The sequence below is a fragment of the Grammomys surdaster genome, unplaced genomic scaffold, assembly GCF_004785775.1.
Source record: "Grammomys surdaster isolate TR1022 unplaced genomic scaffold, NIH_TR_1.0 198, whole genome shotgun sequence".
In the NCBI taxonomy this organism is placed as follows: Eukaryota; Metazoa; Chordata; class Mammalia; order Rodentia; family Muridae; genus Grammomys; species Grammomys surdaster.
In genome coordinates this window covers 94538-111635 of record NW_021604643.1, presented here as the reverse complement: position 1 = coordinate 111635, position 17098 = coordinate 94538, and the positions used below count along the sequence as shown (strand labels likewise).

At 37.3% G+C, this 17098-nt stretch overlaps 1 protein-coding gene across 2 annotated transcripts in view; it reads left to right on the top strand.

Moving 5' to 3' along the window:
- The window catches only part of LOC114623391 (retinal dehydrogenase 1), a 132027-nt gene that overhangs the window by 104259 nt on the left and 10670 nt on the right, over positions 1-17098 (top strand). For both annotated transcript variants that reach the window (XM_028770063.1, XM_028770062.1), the window contains 7 exons: positions 1824-1964; positions 3974-4103; positions 5650-5711; positions 7438-7566; positions 8760-8873; positions 12855-12957; positions 14471-14655. In XM_028770063.1, the coding sequence (XP_028625896.1) occupies positions 1824-1964; positions 3974-4103; positions 5650-5711; positions 7438-7566; positions 8760-8873; positions 12855-12957; positions 14471-14655 (864 nt within the window). The remainder of the gene's footprint in view (positions 1-1823; positions 1965-3973; positions 4104-5649; positions 5712-7437; positions 7567-8759; positions 8874-12854; positions 12958-14470; positions 14656-17098) is intronic.

Genomic DNA, 17098 nt, shown 5'->3' with positions numbered 1-17098 from the left:
GTGAAGGTTAAAGACAGTAGGTTGGTGATGGTTCTCTTCTTCTACCATGTGGACCCAGGGATAGAACTCGAGATGTAAGGTCTGGCAGCAAGACCTTTTAGTCGTTCCTTTATCCCACCTTAATTTCAACATATATATATATGATCGTTCTTTCCAAATAATATTACAGGACAAATTTGTTCTTCATTTTATTGGTAGGGAAGGGAACAATCTCATGGAGATTTGGTGAATAATTTGGCTGTGGATGAGATAGGTTGTGCATTCTATTTCATTCCTTTACTGATGCGGAGAAAAGTATTTTGGGGCCAGCTCAGTCAGGATCTCAACTAGCAGTTATCTTCTGTGGCCTGTGGAGACTGTAAAGCATCTCTACTCTCACCAAGTTCGAATTAAAGTGTAAATAATAACTTGGCTGTTACTGTAACTGTGTGCTCATTCCTTTTGTGTGGGAAGAGCAAAAGCAGAATTAGTGGAACTGGTCCCAGAAGGAAGGTGTTGGCAGTGGTGTTCCTCACTACCCACCTCAATGTTCCGGGTTCCTGAATGAAACACACACACACACACACACACACACACACACACACACACCCTTTATATTGGATATGCCTTAAACAGCTCAATGGGTGGACCACTTCCTAACCTCTACATGGATAAAGTACCCTCCTCCCATATTTCTAAGTTATTACTAAAATATATATTCCATCTTTGCTACCCTGGGCCCAGACCTGCAGCCCCCTTGGCTGCAGTCCCTGGTGCCTACATGTCATATATCTCTCTGTCTTCTGCGCCTCTCTGACCTGGTGGCTCTCCTCCTTCCCTGGCATGGCAGCTATCCCTCTCCTTCTTCTCATTCCCTTGCCCAGGAATCCTAAAAGTCCCACCTATGGCTCCTTGTCCAGCCATTAGCTGCTGACAACTTTATTTACCAATCAAAACCAACTTACTGCAGGGTTTCCTCAGTTTCTTACATGCAGATGCAATTTGGGGGACTAGATTAACACAATACAAGCAGCGTTAGACCAAATCCACAAGGGTCTGCATGCCATTTACTTTTCTTATCTGATACAAAATAGTTGACAGAAGCAACTGTAAGGAAGAAGGATGTATGCTGGCTCGCAGTTGGAAAGGGTAAAATTTCTAGTGATGGTGAAAGCAGGGAAGAGAGCACAGTGGAAGGAGTGTGGTGCTAGGATTCCTCATGTCTTACTGGACCAGAAATCACAGATCTCCAGACACCATTGGATCCTGGTTATAACCCATGTGCCATGCCATGCCTATATCTACCCCTCAGTCCCTATGCCCGTAAGGCCTCACTCACACCATCTCAAAACAGTGCTAACACCTGTGTGACAACTGTTAAAACGTTTGAGCCTGTAGTCAGATCTCACATGCAAACCAGTGCAGTATGTATATGATGAGCCCTCATTTTTAATGAGGTACAATGTGAAAGGACATTAATTTGCTACTTTAGTCCTAATTTGGTAAAGGAGACTATCTCCTTTATTTATGAATCAAATAAGCTAATGTGTCTAAATTAACTAGAACATTATTTAAAATAAAATAATGTCCAATTTTATTAGAATAAAGTGACATCTATTAAAATATGGCATATCTAGTCATTTAACTATTTGATAGACAACTGGATCTTCAATATTAATCAAGAGAAACCATGATAACATACTAGATTGTTAATTGTGTAAATGCTCTGGACTTTGGGCTAATGGAGCTTCTGTTTGTAAGAACTGTGACTAAGTTCATAAGGTTGCTGTGTTTGCTCATCTAATATCTTTAATATCCTGAATCAATTGATCTGTAATTTCCAGGCTGATGTTGATAAAGCTGTAAAGGCTGCAAGACAAGCTTTCCAGATTGGCTCCCCATGGCGCACCATGGATGCTTCAGAGAGGGGACGCCTGTTGAACAAGCTGGCTGACTTAATAGAAAGAGATCGTCTGCTGCTGGCTGTGAGTATTAACCAATGCCAACAACAGATGCATGAGATAGCTCTCCAGAGCACTCACTGTTTCAACTGGCCAGATAGTTACTTTGGTTAAGAGAACACATGGTCAATCATCCTGCATTTTCTCTAAAACTTCTCAGAGCCCTTGACATGGTAAATGTTCCTCTAACAATATCATTGATTTCTCAGACTCACTGATCACAATGTCTTTCTAGGGAATATTCATGAATCTCTTGAAAGTGCCAAAATACTACTCTAAATTAAATTGTAGTATATCAAACCAAAATATTTTTACAATGGCTCCTTCTCCTCCCAGATATCTGTTCACAATGTCATGACAAACGGTAGTGATTTTTGTTTTCACTGGGTGTAAAAAAATTCACAAACAGAATCTAGGTTTAATGTTGAATAAAATCGTGGTTCTGTTTTGGGCACTATGCTTCTTTTCATTTCTGTGGATAGATATGTCAGTATAGAATACAGATGAGGACATATTTTCTTGTCTTTTGTGTCCCTGTTTAATGAAGCCAACTGAAAGCATCATGGTTTCCAGTTAGATTTCAAACTAACTTGTGATCTTTATATTACTGGAAGCACTACCAGTTATTTGTAAATAATCATGCTTTTCTCAAACTTGCTGAAATTTTTAAAATTGGGGGGAAAATACAATCAGTAGCTGTTGCAATAAAACCACAGGATCCTCTGTGTTATATAGGAAGAAAGCAGATAACATAGCTTCTCTCACTTGTCTGTGGCATGAAGAGTGTTAACGGCCTCTGTCACCTTGAAACGTTGAAGAGAATAAAAAACAGACACAGAAAATCTCATGGGTATAAATTCTCAGGGAGTGTACAATATAAACTGGAAAAGGAAAGCTTTAGCTATTGGGTGATCACCTCATAGAATGTGGGATTCCAAGGAGACCTGTATAACCAGAGTGAAAAGAGGAGGAAGACAAGATACTACAAAGTCAGAATGTCTGGAAATGTATAGTCTGATTACTCAAATAGTTGTTACCATGTTGACTGCACTTCAGAATTATCATTGAAAACTGCTGAGGAAAATCCATGGAGAAAGCAGTAGGAGCTCCATTTGGATGAATAGAGTTTTCTGTCTGCGTGGAATATGATAATAGTTAAACAGGCATTGAGAAGTTGCAAACACTGAATTGTCTCTAGAGTTTGGTGATAAGTACAATCCTGTTAGAACTCTTGTTAGATGGCAAGGAGACTACGAGTCATTCACAGCTGCGAACCTGTAAAATTGTTCCTAGTGCTTAGACGTTGCCCAGCTGAAAGGGACTCAGAAAGTGATAGAAAGAGCACAAGGGTCAGACAACCAGAATCTTACTACCTCCCCTACCAGGATCTTGATATGTGGCCATAAGAAAAGTTATTTGACTCTGTTTTAAAAATAGGAGTTTAATCAAGATGATTTGAGCTTTCTTATGATTACAAAGGTCTCTTTCATATTTAAATATTGGCTACTGAAAATCTTGACCATATATTTTTAATTTGCTTTCTATTCTTATAATATTCCATACATTTATAAAATATATATGATCATATCCATCCACAACTCTTTCCTCCCAACCCCCTCTCCTCCCACCATGCCACCTACCACCTCTTTTACATTCTTCCTTTATTCTTCTCAGTAAACTTCTTAGTCCAAATGTGCTACTCATATGTACATGAGTATATGGTCATTTTTTTTATTTTATATGATTTCATGTGTAGAGATGTTTGCCTTGCATATGTGTCTATGCATCATATGTGTGATTGCTGCTCTCAGAGGGCAGAAAGGAGGCATAATATCACACATAACTAGAGTTGTACATGATTGTAAGCTATCATGCAGGAAATTAAACTGGCTCTTCTGGAACAGCAGCTCATGATGTCCACAGTGAGGGTGGGGGATCAGCCCACTGAGCCATCTCTATAGCTCCATGGAGCACTTTTATTAATCTAATATTCTGGTTGCAATTATTGACTGTGTTTTGTGTTGGTTTTTTAGACAATGGAGGCAATTAATGGTGGGAAAGTCTTTGCCAGTGCATACTTGTCGGATTTAGAAGGCTGCATAAAAGCATTAAAGTACTGTGCAGGCTGGGCTGACAAGATCCATGGTCAAACAATACCGAGTGGTAAGTAAACTTGGAAAAATAACGGAGATGGTGACAGAGGCCAGGCCACTATCACAATGATACTTCAAATTCTGATAAAGATGTCAAACAGTAAGGCAAACATTATTTTCTTCTTGAGTTTGAATAAACACCTTTCTGAAGAGGGAATTTCTATTAAAAGTCAACATTTTTAAAGTTGTATCCATTAATTATGCAGAAAATAAAACTATGTAGAAAATAGACAGTACTAAGACAATTATCATAGATTCAGTTAAAAATTCAAGGGAGTTGTCAAAGTGCTCAAATTGTCCAAAGCCAACTACTCAAATTAGTGATTTATGCTTCATTTTCATAACAACATTGATACCCTTCCTATAATATAGGGTTTTTTAAAGAAACTATATGGTCCAGAAAGAGGAAGGTATGCTAATCTGTGTCCTTTTAAACTCAGTGTATTTAGAATAAACTAATTTATATTAACATATTTTAAAGACCATAAAGATGAGAGTATTTTTACTAGCTGAGTTAGGAACTGTGCATGGAAGTGATTGTGTAAGCATTACTCAGTGTGTGGGTAGCAGAACAGATGCATGAAAAATATTTCAAGTGAAAAATAATCAATTTGGGAATGGAGTGGAGGCTGAGTTTCATATCTAAAACTGTAAAGACTTCAGGAACTCAAATAATCCACTTCAAGTTCTGTCCCTGATGGGCACTGCCAATCTAACTGGAGGATTCAGTATGGAAGGTGGTCACCAGGAAGTTAGAAGATAAGAATGAGAACATGGAGGAATCATAAAGGGGGCTCTTTTGAGGCTCTTATTCCAGTCTTAGGAAACCGAGAAGAAATTCTTTAAAGTACCTGTGGTTTCTGACATGAAAAGTACTTGCTGTGGTAGTAGTAAGCTACTGTGGAAGCCAGAACAAAACACAGGACAACAAAATTCCCAGGGTAATCACATCAGAGTAAGGCACAGGACTTGGCCAAATCCAGAAAAGAACCATGCCACTTCAAACTTTTTTTTGTTTGTTTTATTTTTCCCTTAGATTAAAAAGCACTGCATTTGCACTTAGTAGGCAACAACAACAACAACAATACACACACACACACACACACGCATACTCACTCAAACACAAACCTAACAATTTCAAGGCAGTAGAAACACTGCTTACATTTTTACTATTTTAAAACTATTCGCCATGTTAAAGGTTCATGACCCTGGGAAATTTGAGACATTGGAAACATTTGCACCTTACGGAGAGATGCCCTCATCTCCCAGCTCCTTTCTGTACCATGAACAAGCTGATGTAGAAGACAACCATTTTGAATACAAGAAATGGAGTTAACTGCTTGTCAGATCTTCTCCCATCTTGGCACACATACCCAAGTTTTTAGGATAAAATTGCCATTTGAGGACTCCATTGTTCATGTTATGAGCCATGTAAATAGAGTCTTTTGTTTCCCTTTTGCTGCTGAGTGTGTGGCTACTCTCACATCGATCTCATATCATCCGGCCATACCTGCACAACACATTTGCCTTTAATGTGTGTCTGCTCTGTTTTCCAGATGGAGACATTTTCACTTATACAAGACGTGAACCTATTGGGGTGTGTGGCCAAATCATCCCTGTAAGTTCTCTTTCATGACTCCCAATGGGGGCAAAGTAATGGCTAACTCCATTGATTTGTTGATGAAGCCCATTCCCATACAAGTGAAGTATATGTGATGGTTATGTGTGATGTAAATTCTACAAGCATGACTGCCTCCCTTGGAGGGCATTTCAATGTTATCACATGAGCCATAAGTGCTGATTGCATGGACTGCTTTGAAAACTGTGCGATGCTCTGGTTTCATGAGCTGTGCTTTATAAGTATATGACAAAGGTTTATCATGGCTCATCTGTGCTGGGACTCCATTTCAGTGAGACATCGCAGTACTTGTCACCTCCAGCACTCTGTCTCCTCCTTGAAACTGCTCACCATGAATAGTAACTACAGCAAGATTGTTAAAATACTAGAAAATATCTTTTAACTGAAGTGGAAATAATGATCATCATAAAATTTGGAAAAATGTGTGGCCTGCAGTCTTTAGAAATCAGGACTGCCAGGTCTTGACTCAGTGAGAGAAGATGCACCTAACCCTGAAAAGACTTGAGGCCGCAGGGAGTGAGGAGGTCTGGTGGGGTGTTAGTGGGAGGAGTGGGGGAGACATCCTCTTGGAGATGGGGTGTGGGGGGAGGTATGGGATGTCTAACAGTCAGAGGTCAGACCTGGAGGGGGATAAAGACTGGACTGTAAAAAGAAAGATTAAAGAATAAAAATAAGAGGAAGAAAGAAATCAGGATTGGGTATTCAAAATTTTTCTGTCAGAAAATCAAATTATGAATGGAACCAGATCTCCTCTGAGCTTGACACTGACTGTATACAGCTGATATAATTTAAAAGACAAAATTAAAACATAGTGAAGCATCCCACTTTTTTTTTTTTTGGAATGACAATGACTCTTGTCTAATGAAACTGAACGTATCAATGTATTTAACAGAAGTGCTCATTACTTCTAAACTCTCAAGCAAATCTACGTCACTCTAAGCGTTAGCTGCCACTGTTTTGTTCTGTAGTTCTGGGGATCTAACCCTGGGTCTCACACAGGCCTGTGCTATCCCCCAGCACTGTTTCTTGATGAATTCAGAAGACATCCATCTAAAGTAGTGAGGACCCTTTTCAGGACTCATGGGTAGTGAATACATAAGCAGGGAAGTGGTTGCCTATCTCACTTCTTACAGCTGGCCAGAGGGTTTATGAGGCTCTAAACTCAAGCACTCACCGTCTGGATGTGAACCTCCTTTGCCTTTAACAATATTGTTTGCCCTGGTCTGAGCCTACCTCTCTGCTGTGCAAAACAATTTGAATATATCCATGGCCTAGTTTCAGTCTCACAAATTCAAAAAGGAAAAATCAAGTCTCCTAACATTAAATATATTAAAAGGTATTATAATTAGGAAAATTCAATAAAGGGACTCTGGGGAAATATAGGGAGAGAGAATGCCATATCTTTTTAACTTCTAATATGCTTATTTATATACAAAAATATAAAGTATTCTTCCTTGTAGAAAAAACATTCAAAATATCAGCACTTGATTAAATTTGGAAGTGTTTGTCTGTTCCCTTTTATGTGGTGAATCTTGAACATTTATCATGTATTAGTTGCTTTTAGCAGTGACCCTAAGTGAGATGTTTCAGATAAGTATGCAGAACTTACAAGTTTTTATTCAACATCTATCAAGGCAGATTGCTCTAGAAACTGTGGTCTGATAAACTGTAAAGTGTCCATTTTTTTTTCAATTTTGCTTTCTAGTGGAATTTTCCAATAGTTATGTTCATTTGGAAGATCGGCCCTGCCCTTAGCTGTGGGAACACCGTGGTTGTCAAGCCAGCAGAGCAAACCCCACTCACGGCTCTTCACATGGCATCTTTAATAAAAGAGGTAAGTTTTCTGAGTCTAGACATGCAGGCAGATTCTGGGTCCCTGGTTTACCTACAGGTGTCATTCACATAGGCCGTGTGCTTTGCTGTTCACACATGGCTCCTGCTCAGTCATGCAGATGACTGAGGAAGGGGAAGTCTGTCAGTCAGCACAAATGTCTCTTCACCTAAAGAATGGCAGGAAGCCCAACTCAGTGGCGTGTAGCAAGTCACTCTGTAATCCGTTACTTATATTGTTCAAGTCTCATGAACATAATTCAGGAGGAAATGAAATGTTCTTTCAAATGCTAAAGAATCTGTTGACAACTGCCGCACTTATAACTGGCCAGGTTGCTCCTGTAAATTTCTTCAGTTATTTTAGTTTTAATGTGGCGGAGGGTTGGAGGCAACTGTAATGGTATACTTGTTGAAATATTGGGCCATATTATTCAAAGAATAGATCCAGTTGTTTGTATCAATTTCTTTTCTGTTCAAACTGCAGAGAACATGAGGCTTTTATGTAATTAACCCAATGTGTGGTTTCACTTCTTTAAAACATTATTGGTTTTCATCCTTAATATTACACCAAAACCTCAAAATGACAACTTAGAATTTCAAAATACAAAACAACATCTTTTAAGGTTTATTGTTATTTCAAACTAAAATGGATAAAAGTTTTGTTAAAATGAGGCTTTTTAATTCAAATACCAAGAACATTAATATGTCCATCAATGCTCTGTCTTTGATGCGGTGGGATATGAATCAGTCTGGCACATTCATACTTTATAGAGAGGCTTTGCCTATGTGATGTTTTACTGATCAAACCATACCATTCGGGATTTGTAACTTAACTGATCTCCTGAAAAGTCAACAGTGGAAAACTGAAAATATGACCTTTACATTTCTAGCCTTGCTGATGATACCAAATGTCTATGTACTTTATCACACTTTTCTGGGTCCTAGGATTTCCCCTTCTGACATTTGGCACAACTAATCATTAGAACTGTGATCCACTGAAAGGATTCAGGGTTTTGGAAGAAATAAAATATCCCCTTTGAGTACATTTTCATGTAGACTAAGAGATAATAATGAGTAAATATTGTAAGTGAAATTTTCTTGAGAGGAAAAACTCATAAAGTTAGACTAAGAACATAGCTTCAGTCATGTACCCACCTCTGTTGTGAATTAAATTCTCGATCTGCTGGCTGCTTATAGGCAGGATTTCCTCCTGGTGTTGTGAACATTGTCCCTGGTTATGGGCCAACTGCAGGGGCAGCCATCTCCTCTCACATGGACATCGACAAGGTGGCCTTCACGGGATCAACACAGGTAGGGCCAGTCTCTGAATATCTCATATGAAAACAAGCATATTTTCTACAACTATTCTCAGCCAACACTTTGTAGAACAGAAGTTACGTCAATGATTTGTTACTTATTAAATCTTTGAAAATATGTTTATCAAGCACAGCTGGTTGAATTTAGGATAAAAGAAGATACCTATTGCTAATTCAGAAAGATTACAGTGTTCAGTTTTTTATTACTATATATCTCTTAGAAATTTAGACCCTGACTCTGTCAGATGACTGGCAATATGTATACTATAAATAATATAAATTAAAGCATAATGATTTATGTGAACGAATTAAATACAACCTGTAGATTAAGAAAATTAAATAGTAGAGTTTCACCTTTAGCATCTTTTTGGGACCGCCTATCCAGCATATCCTAAAAGGGAGAAAAATTCTGCTTCTTTCCATGGCTCTGCTGGAGAGCCTCAGTTATCAGTGTGCCTAGCATCACTATAGATAGATACAAAGTTGAAAAACAGTCAACAGCCCATGAGCACTAATAAAAAGGGGCAGGTGGAGGGAGAGTAAAAGGCTTGGAAGATAGAATTCTGAATATTTCATGAGCTTCTATCATAAACAGAAAGAAAATATAGAACTTAATTCTATTTCCAGCAAAGCCATATTTGAGTTATCCTATATGACCATCACATGATTAGCTATTCAACATGAAAAGATACGGACTGCATGCCTCATTGGCATGTGTGAAAAATAAGCTGCCAATACCTGCAAGAAATAAACAGGATTAAGAAGGTGATTGGATATGTTCAGAAAACCAAGGAAAGGAAAACTCCCCTGAAGCTAGATGGGTGCTAGAAATTGCTGGAGTTGCTGACGAATGGTTTCAACTACTTGAGAACTGAAAAGCAAGAAGAACATTCTCTGTAATAAGTTGAGGTTGATTTGGTTTTTCTTATAATCATAGCTAGTTGCTTCAGTATTTCATCAAATGCCACAGAGAGTTGAGTTGATAAAACATTAAATTCTATCCTTATTCTATTTTTGACCCTCTAGTGTACATTTTCTTTGTTTGTCATGGATAATAGAAAGATAGTACTCGGTGAAAAACAAATCTCTGACTGAAATATGATTAAAAACAAAAACAACAAAAAATCCCTGTACTCAACATTTTTCATGGGGGAAAGGAAGATGGGAGGATGACACACTGATAACTTCTGTTATGATGGTGTTGTAGGTTAATGTCATAGAAGGGAAAGGCAGGCAGATAGAATCCTGGGTTTTCCCACCCTCTGCAATATTTCTGGGTCTAAAACCTATGTTCATTTCTCTTGTCCATCCTTGCTGAAGGCTTCTGGTACTGATCCCAGCAGCAGCATAAGCGCTTAACTGTCTTGACTGACCCCGAGCTATGGACCATTTTGAGGCCACTCTATATGCCTCCCTACCTCCCAATAAAACACAGAAATTAGAAAAACAGGCAACATATGGGCTCAAATTCCAATATAACCCTTTAAGTACTATGCCTTTAAAAGGTAAGTATCTTTGCCAAATTTTAATTTCTTTATTTGAAGATTATAGAGACCCTAACATCTGTTTTACTCAGTTTTACAAAGTAAAAGTGAGAAGCAGTAGAATAAGACATCTAGTACCACTCTGAGAGAGAGCCAGTAAATAAATGTCCTTTGTCACTGTCTCACTTTCCCGGGTTTGGGGTCATCTGTGGACACGAGCTTCTCGAACCTGACCCCCATTGTTCCCAAGCTGCCTTGGTGTTCTTATCTGAAGTTCTCAGAAATCCTGAACTCAACAGTGTTTCCATTTGTGTTCCCACTGCCTGAGATTCGTAATCATGAGCACGTGCATCCTTGAGGATTTATCTCATTCTCAAGGCTCCTTTGTTCAAGGTTAGCCACAGGATGGTGTACAACTACTTCTAAAATAGCAAAATTAAAACATGATTTTAGAAGCCCCAGTGAGGAAAAACAGGATTCGTCCAAACACTGGGTACCTCTGATTCACATGGAATGCAACAGGAAGATGAACAGTTCATATTTTTGCCTTTCTCACAATCCTCTTTGGGAAACTCATGTTTTACCTGTCAGAGTAAGGGAATGAAATTATAGGATAAAAATTATGTGATTGATTTCTGATAAAATTCAAGCAATCTTCAAATTGTCTGAATTTGAAATATATATAAAATCTTTATTCCTCACTCATATTTCTTTTTTATTTTAATATACTATTTATTTGTTTACACTATATATACAAGCATTCTATCTGTATGTATACCTGCATGCCAGAAGAGGTCATCATATCATATTATAGATGATTGTAATCCACCATATGATTGCTAGGACTTCAACTCAAGACCTCTGGAAGCGCAGCCAGTGCTCTTAACCACTGAGTCATCTCTCTAGCTTTCCCACACTCACATTTCTAACCAGCTTTTCCAGCCATGTTTTTGTTGTGTGTAGCTTTAGAAAATGTGTTCTGGTCATACTACATCTACCAGGACAAAAGTTAGCTATGTTAGAAGTTTTCCACTAAACTGACTAGGGAACCCAAAATAATAACATTTTTAATATAGAAAATCAAAATTTCTTAAATGAAAATAGTTACAAAGACTGTACTCTAAAGTCTCAACATGGTGCAACTACACCAACCTGGGAAGAGAAACAGAAGGTTCATAAGGTTGAAGCCAGACTGACTTACAAGGAGATCACTCTCACAAATAAAAGACAGAACAAGAAAGAAGAAAGATGGTAGCATGAAAGAAAAGCAGGGAAGATCAATTTGAGTCAGGGCTTCACTGGGACATTACTGCGTTTTTGATTTATTTCTATTCATCTGCTATCAGGAGTTAAAGTTAGACTCATAAAATTGTTAATAAAAGGTAAACTTTAGTAAAATGATTATCTTTTCCGTAATGTGGTGCAGAATAATAGCAATAATAGCAATGCAGTAACAACATAGATATTATCTCGACACTCTGATGCAAGAGAAACTTTTCATTAAAATCCACCCTCGTAGAGTAGCACAAGCGACCCAGAGGATTAAAAACGCAAAATATGATGGGTACATCTAGTCACCAAGGTAAACATTTTTTTCAATAGAACGTGATCTTAGTGTACAAGTAATTATAAAAGTTGGCTTTAGAGATGGAAAACAAGAAGTGTTATTTAGAAAATAACCTTTAAAGAATCCAAAAGCAGCAAGTAAAATAAAATGAAAGCAATGCCTTATTTTAGATGAAGGGACTAGAATTAAAGAAGATAGTAGAATGGCAGGATTCCAGCTAAGGGCAGGAAGAACATAGAGCTCAGAGCCAGTCTTTTTCTGTGCAGCGAAATGTGTAGGAGAAACAGATGCATAGCACCAAGGAAATAAGAGGGAAAGGTTACTGAAATCCACTAACAGTAGCATACCATGATAAACACACAGGGAAGGAGAAAAGGACAGTCTATTGAGAAAGTTTTTGCAGATATGTAGAATACCATTTGGGGAATTTCAAGTGCGTTTTCATGTCCTTCTTTGGGAGACTAAGGAAAAAGAGTCATCACCACCTAGAGTCATCAGAGAAGAGCTGAAGGAAAATCTGTGCTAAAAGATTTGCCCAAACAAAGGAAATACAGAGTTCTCTGAATGTCACTAAAGGGACAAGAAGTCAATACACGAGGTACTCAGGGTTATTTCTGAACAAACACAGAGAGGAAGTTGTGATAAAAATGAAAAATCATTTTTATCCGTCCTGTCATGAAAGTCAGTTCTCTAGGTAACTGTGTCTGCTCTCTTGACCATGGGCATTTTATGATTTGTCTCATGTTTACATACTTGGTTATGGAAGCTTTTACATCTGAAGATGCCAAATCTTGAATAGCACCATTTAATGTTTCTTCCTAATGGAATGAAATGGTGGTACAAAGTCCTATAAATTGAAAGTATTACATGAATCTATCTACATGGGAAGATGCTAAGCTTCCTTCTTTGCGATGTTTGATTTCAGGTTGGCAAATTAATCAAAGAAGCTGCAGGGAAAAGCAATCTGAAGAGAGTCACCCTGGAGCTTGGGGGAAAGAGCCCTTGCATTGTGTTTGCAGATGCTGACTGTGAGTATAAGTCCTTTGTTAGCATCTTACCTTCCTCTGATGCCTGATACTGTCACACAGTCACCTAGAGTCTTACAAATGACCTTCTCTCAAGGTGAAAGGAATTAACTAGAGTGTGTGGTGACTCTGGGATGCTTTTAAATTGTTCCATAATGTAGATAAATTAAGCACAGATACGATTTCGTCCTGGGTTGGAATAGATTGCTATTTCCCAGTGTCAATCTGTGATAGTACAAATGTTCGGCATCTAAAATTTAGGATCTGTTTTTGATATTTTATATCATTAATTCCGTGGAGTACATGAGATACCTAAGACATTTGGAGCCAGCAGGAGTCTGCCTATCAGAAATTCATTTCATATTTTTCTTTCTGTCTTCACTTAGTATATGAGGATAGCCAAAAGAATATTAGACCTTGCTTAAGTATTTTTTTCATTTCCAACTAATGTTAGTAAGTTGAAATATGTGAAATTATCATTTGGATTTGACTACCATCCATAATATTCCAAATCATTCTGGTTTACTAACAAATGAAATCTTGAGTTACTTCCTAACCAGGCTAATTTCACGGAAATTCATGGTCAGGCACTCCTGTACTTGTTCTTTCAATGAGACTTAGAAAAACAAATGATGCATGGAATTTGCTGTTGTCACTGTTGTGATTGTTACCGAGATTTTAGAGCTTACTTTCTGTTTATCATTCAATACACAGCGAAGTTCATAGTTTATCACTCTGGAAAATCTCCTCACTACTACTGAAGCAGTTATAATTGGCTCACAAATTGACACCCTATTTCTAAAATATTGAATAAAATCTTCCCCATTTATAAAACTGGCATATGCACGCTTCTCACTAGAGTCAACAATATTTCCATAAAAGCCATACACACATTGTACTCTATAAAGTAAGCAATGAGTTTGTAGGTATGTATGACACAAGCTCTAGATATATTTTGGAAGTGTCTTGCCTGGAATAAGGTTCATATGGTCTGTGATAATTCTGAATACTAATGGGTTTTGTTGATATTTTCAGAAAGATACATTTTTTTCATTGATAAAATTATATGAATTTTTGGAATTATTTAGTCAGTGAATAATTCAGATTTCATTTTATATTCAGCTAAAACCTGAATCTAAAAGTAGTCATAAACATCATGATCCTTAGAAAGAGTTATAAAATTATTTGTATTGGTATTTGTTGTTATAATCAAATCTACATTCTTAGTATGGGCTGTGTTAAGCTGTACAAGCACCTCTTTCCAGAATCTTTTCATTGTTAATATTTCTTTGTAAACAAAAAGATCATTAAGATTATCTTAGAAGTCACCTGGCTTCTAAGACTCAGGATATGTCGAATCTGTGATTCTTCTTTTTGCTACATCATTATTTTTCATCTGAAAACAAATGGATTTTAAATTTTTACTTTGATTTAGACATGTGTGAGTGTGTGCACACACATACACATGTATGCTTTAGAAAAGATATCTTCTCTAATGTAAATGTTTTCCCTGCAGTGGACCTTGCTGTTGAGTTTGCACACCAAGGAGTGTTCTACCATCAAGGCCAATGTTGTGTTGCAGCATCCCGGATTTTTGTTGAGGAGTCAATTTATGATGAGTTTGTGAGAAGGAGTGTTGAGCGAGCTAAGAAATATGTTCTTGGAAATCCTCTGACCACAGGAATAAATCAAGGCCCTCAGGCAAGTATACAACAAAAAAACAATTATGTCCAACACAAGAATAAAGAATCCTACTTAAAACTAATAGTTAACTTTATCTCTTAGTTATACACTTTGCTAGAGGATATTACTTTCATCTCATTATATAAAGAGATAATTCCCAATAAAAAAGAAGTCATTCTGTTTTATGTTGATCAAATTGTTTATATGTCTAGATATAGTTTAGGAAGCATACTGAGAATTAAACATGGAAAGGTCTTAGGAGATGTCCCAGTGAATAAAGCACTGGACATGTAAGTGTGAAGTTCAGGGTTCAAATTCCAGATCCCTCATAAAAACTGAATGTGTGTGATAGCCAATATTTAACCCCAAAGTTCAGGAGATAAGGTAGGGATTTCGCAAGGCAAGGTGACCAACCAGAGTCATCAAACTTATAAGTTCTAGGTTCAGAGAGACAGTTTATCAAGATAAATAATACGAGTAGAAAATGATAGTAAAATGTACCTAATGTCAGCCTCTGACTTCTGTACACATTGCACGGTCATGCACACCATATAAAAAGAAAAAGAAAAAGAAAAATTAGCCAATATTATCAATTGTTTGCTTTCTTCAATCTGTATGCTTTTACAATCTGTATGCTATTACAATTCTTAAACCTCCTGGAAATCCATATATAGTTCTCTCATTTCTCCCTCATAATCAATCTTTCACCTCAGCCATCATTCTATAAGTCTAAACAGGAAAGCACGCCTGAGTACTCTGCAGTGTCCTCATTCTCTCTGACATATGATGTTGTAAGTGCTTCTTGAAAGTCCTGTTCTGGCAAACTTCTGACAAGCTTCTTCCTTTAGCTGTGAAAAGCCAAGCATTCCCCAGCAGCTCTGGGTATTCTTCTGTGTCATTAGATCTACTGTAAATAGGAATGTCTTTGTCTTTCCTACTCAAAAGCCACCTTTTCCTCTTGCACAGCTTTTGGTCATGGTTTGTTATGCCCTGTTGTTCAAGATTTTGATCCTGTGATTCTGAGCTTACTCCTGCCTCTGGATCCTGTTCTATAAGAGTGATCCTCAACCTGAGGGACTTCCCCACATCCCCACAGGGGATGTAGACTTTATCTGGAGACAGGTTATTATAACAAGGTGGGGAGCTGTGGGTCTATGTGGCTCTCTAAACAGCAGAAGAACAGACACTGCTGCACACCGCACAGTGAACAGGAAAACTTCCCGGAAAAGAGCTGACTGTCCCAAGTGCTAGTAGAGCCACTCCTGAGTGCTGTTCTCTTGGGACTGAACAATGACCTTGGCTACACTGTACCTCTCTGCTGAGTTAGAACCAAACACCATTGTTGAATTATTTAATAAATATAAATCAAATTCAATTAGCAAAAATTTAGGCAAACTTGCTACCAGGTATATCCTGAGAGAGGCCCTTGACAAAGCCCACATTCTAATTGATTATCACATGGCTTGACTCTCTGTAAGTGAATAATCTTTTAAGAAAGGCTACTCTGAATAAGAACAGGCAGGCATGTTGGAACCTTAGAAGCAAAAGCTTGAGACAAAAAGTTTTTCTTCTCTACCCTTATGGTAAATATTTTTCCTATCATAAAAATGATATTACGAGAAGAGAAACACACTGGCCAACCTTCATCCAGTGCTTCACCCACTGCATGAGATGAGTCACTGCAACTTTTTAAACAGAGTTTGAGATTCATAAATATCACAATAAAAATAATTAAAGGGAAAATTAAAGCCAAATATATTTATTAGAAAAAATCTTTACAATTGTTATTTTTCTCATTTTAGAGATGACAAACAAGACATATCAGTTTTAGAGAATATTGTATTATATAGTATATAATATTTATATATCTTATATGTAATATAACACTTATATTGTGTTATATATGAATATTCATTTCATAGAATATTACATTTTCTACTTATAAAGTAATGTTTATATTTGTCTTTGTGATCTCAGATACATACATAACAGCTTAAAATGATCAGTACTTTCATTTGAAAAAACATATGAACTTCCCTCTGCTCAATTTTTTTGCCAACTATATAGGGAAAGTAGTATCACTCTTGAGGATTCCCTATATAGTGATGTCTGATAAGCTCTGTGACACAAGCAGCACATGCTTACCTCAATCTGTTGTCATAAATACCATTAAGGAATGTACTTTCGAGTATTGCATACTAAAGGTTTGGTAGCAACAGACTGACAATATTAAGCCAAATTTTCTAAAATAGTAACTGATAGCGGTTGTTGTTTATTCTAAATGTAGCAGCTTAGTTGACCACAGTTCAAAGGCACATCATATAAGCTTTTCAAAGCCTTTGAAGACTGTGAAGATTGGCAGAATCCAAGAATATAAGGAATTCCAGTTGTCAATTTAATATAGAAAATAAACAAACCTGAACTGTACCCACTCATTTTAGTTTCTTGGGTTTCCATTGTT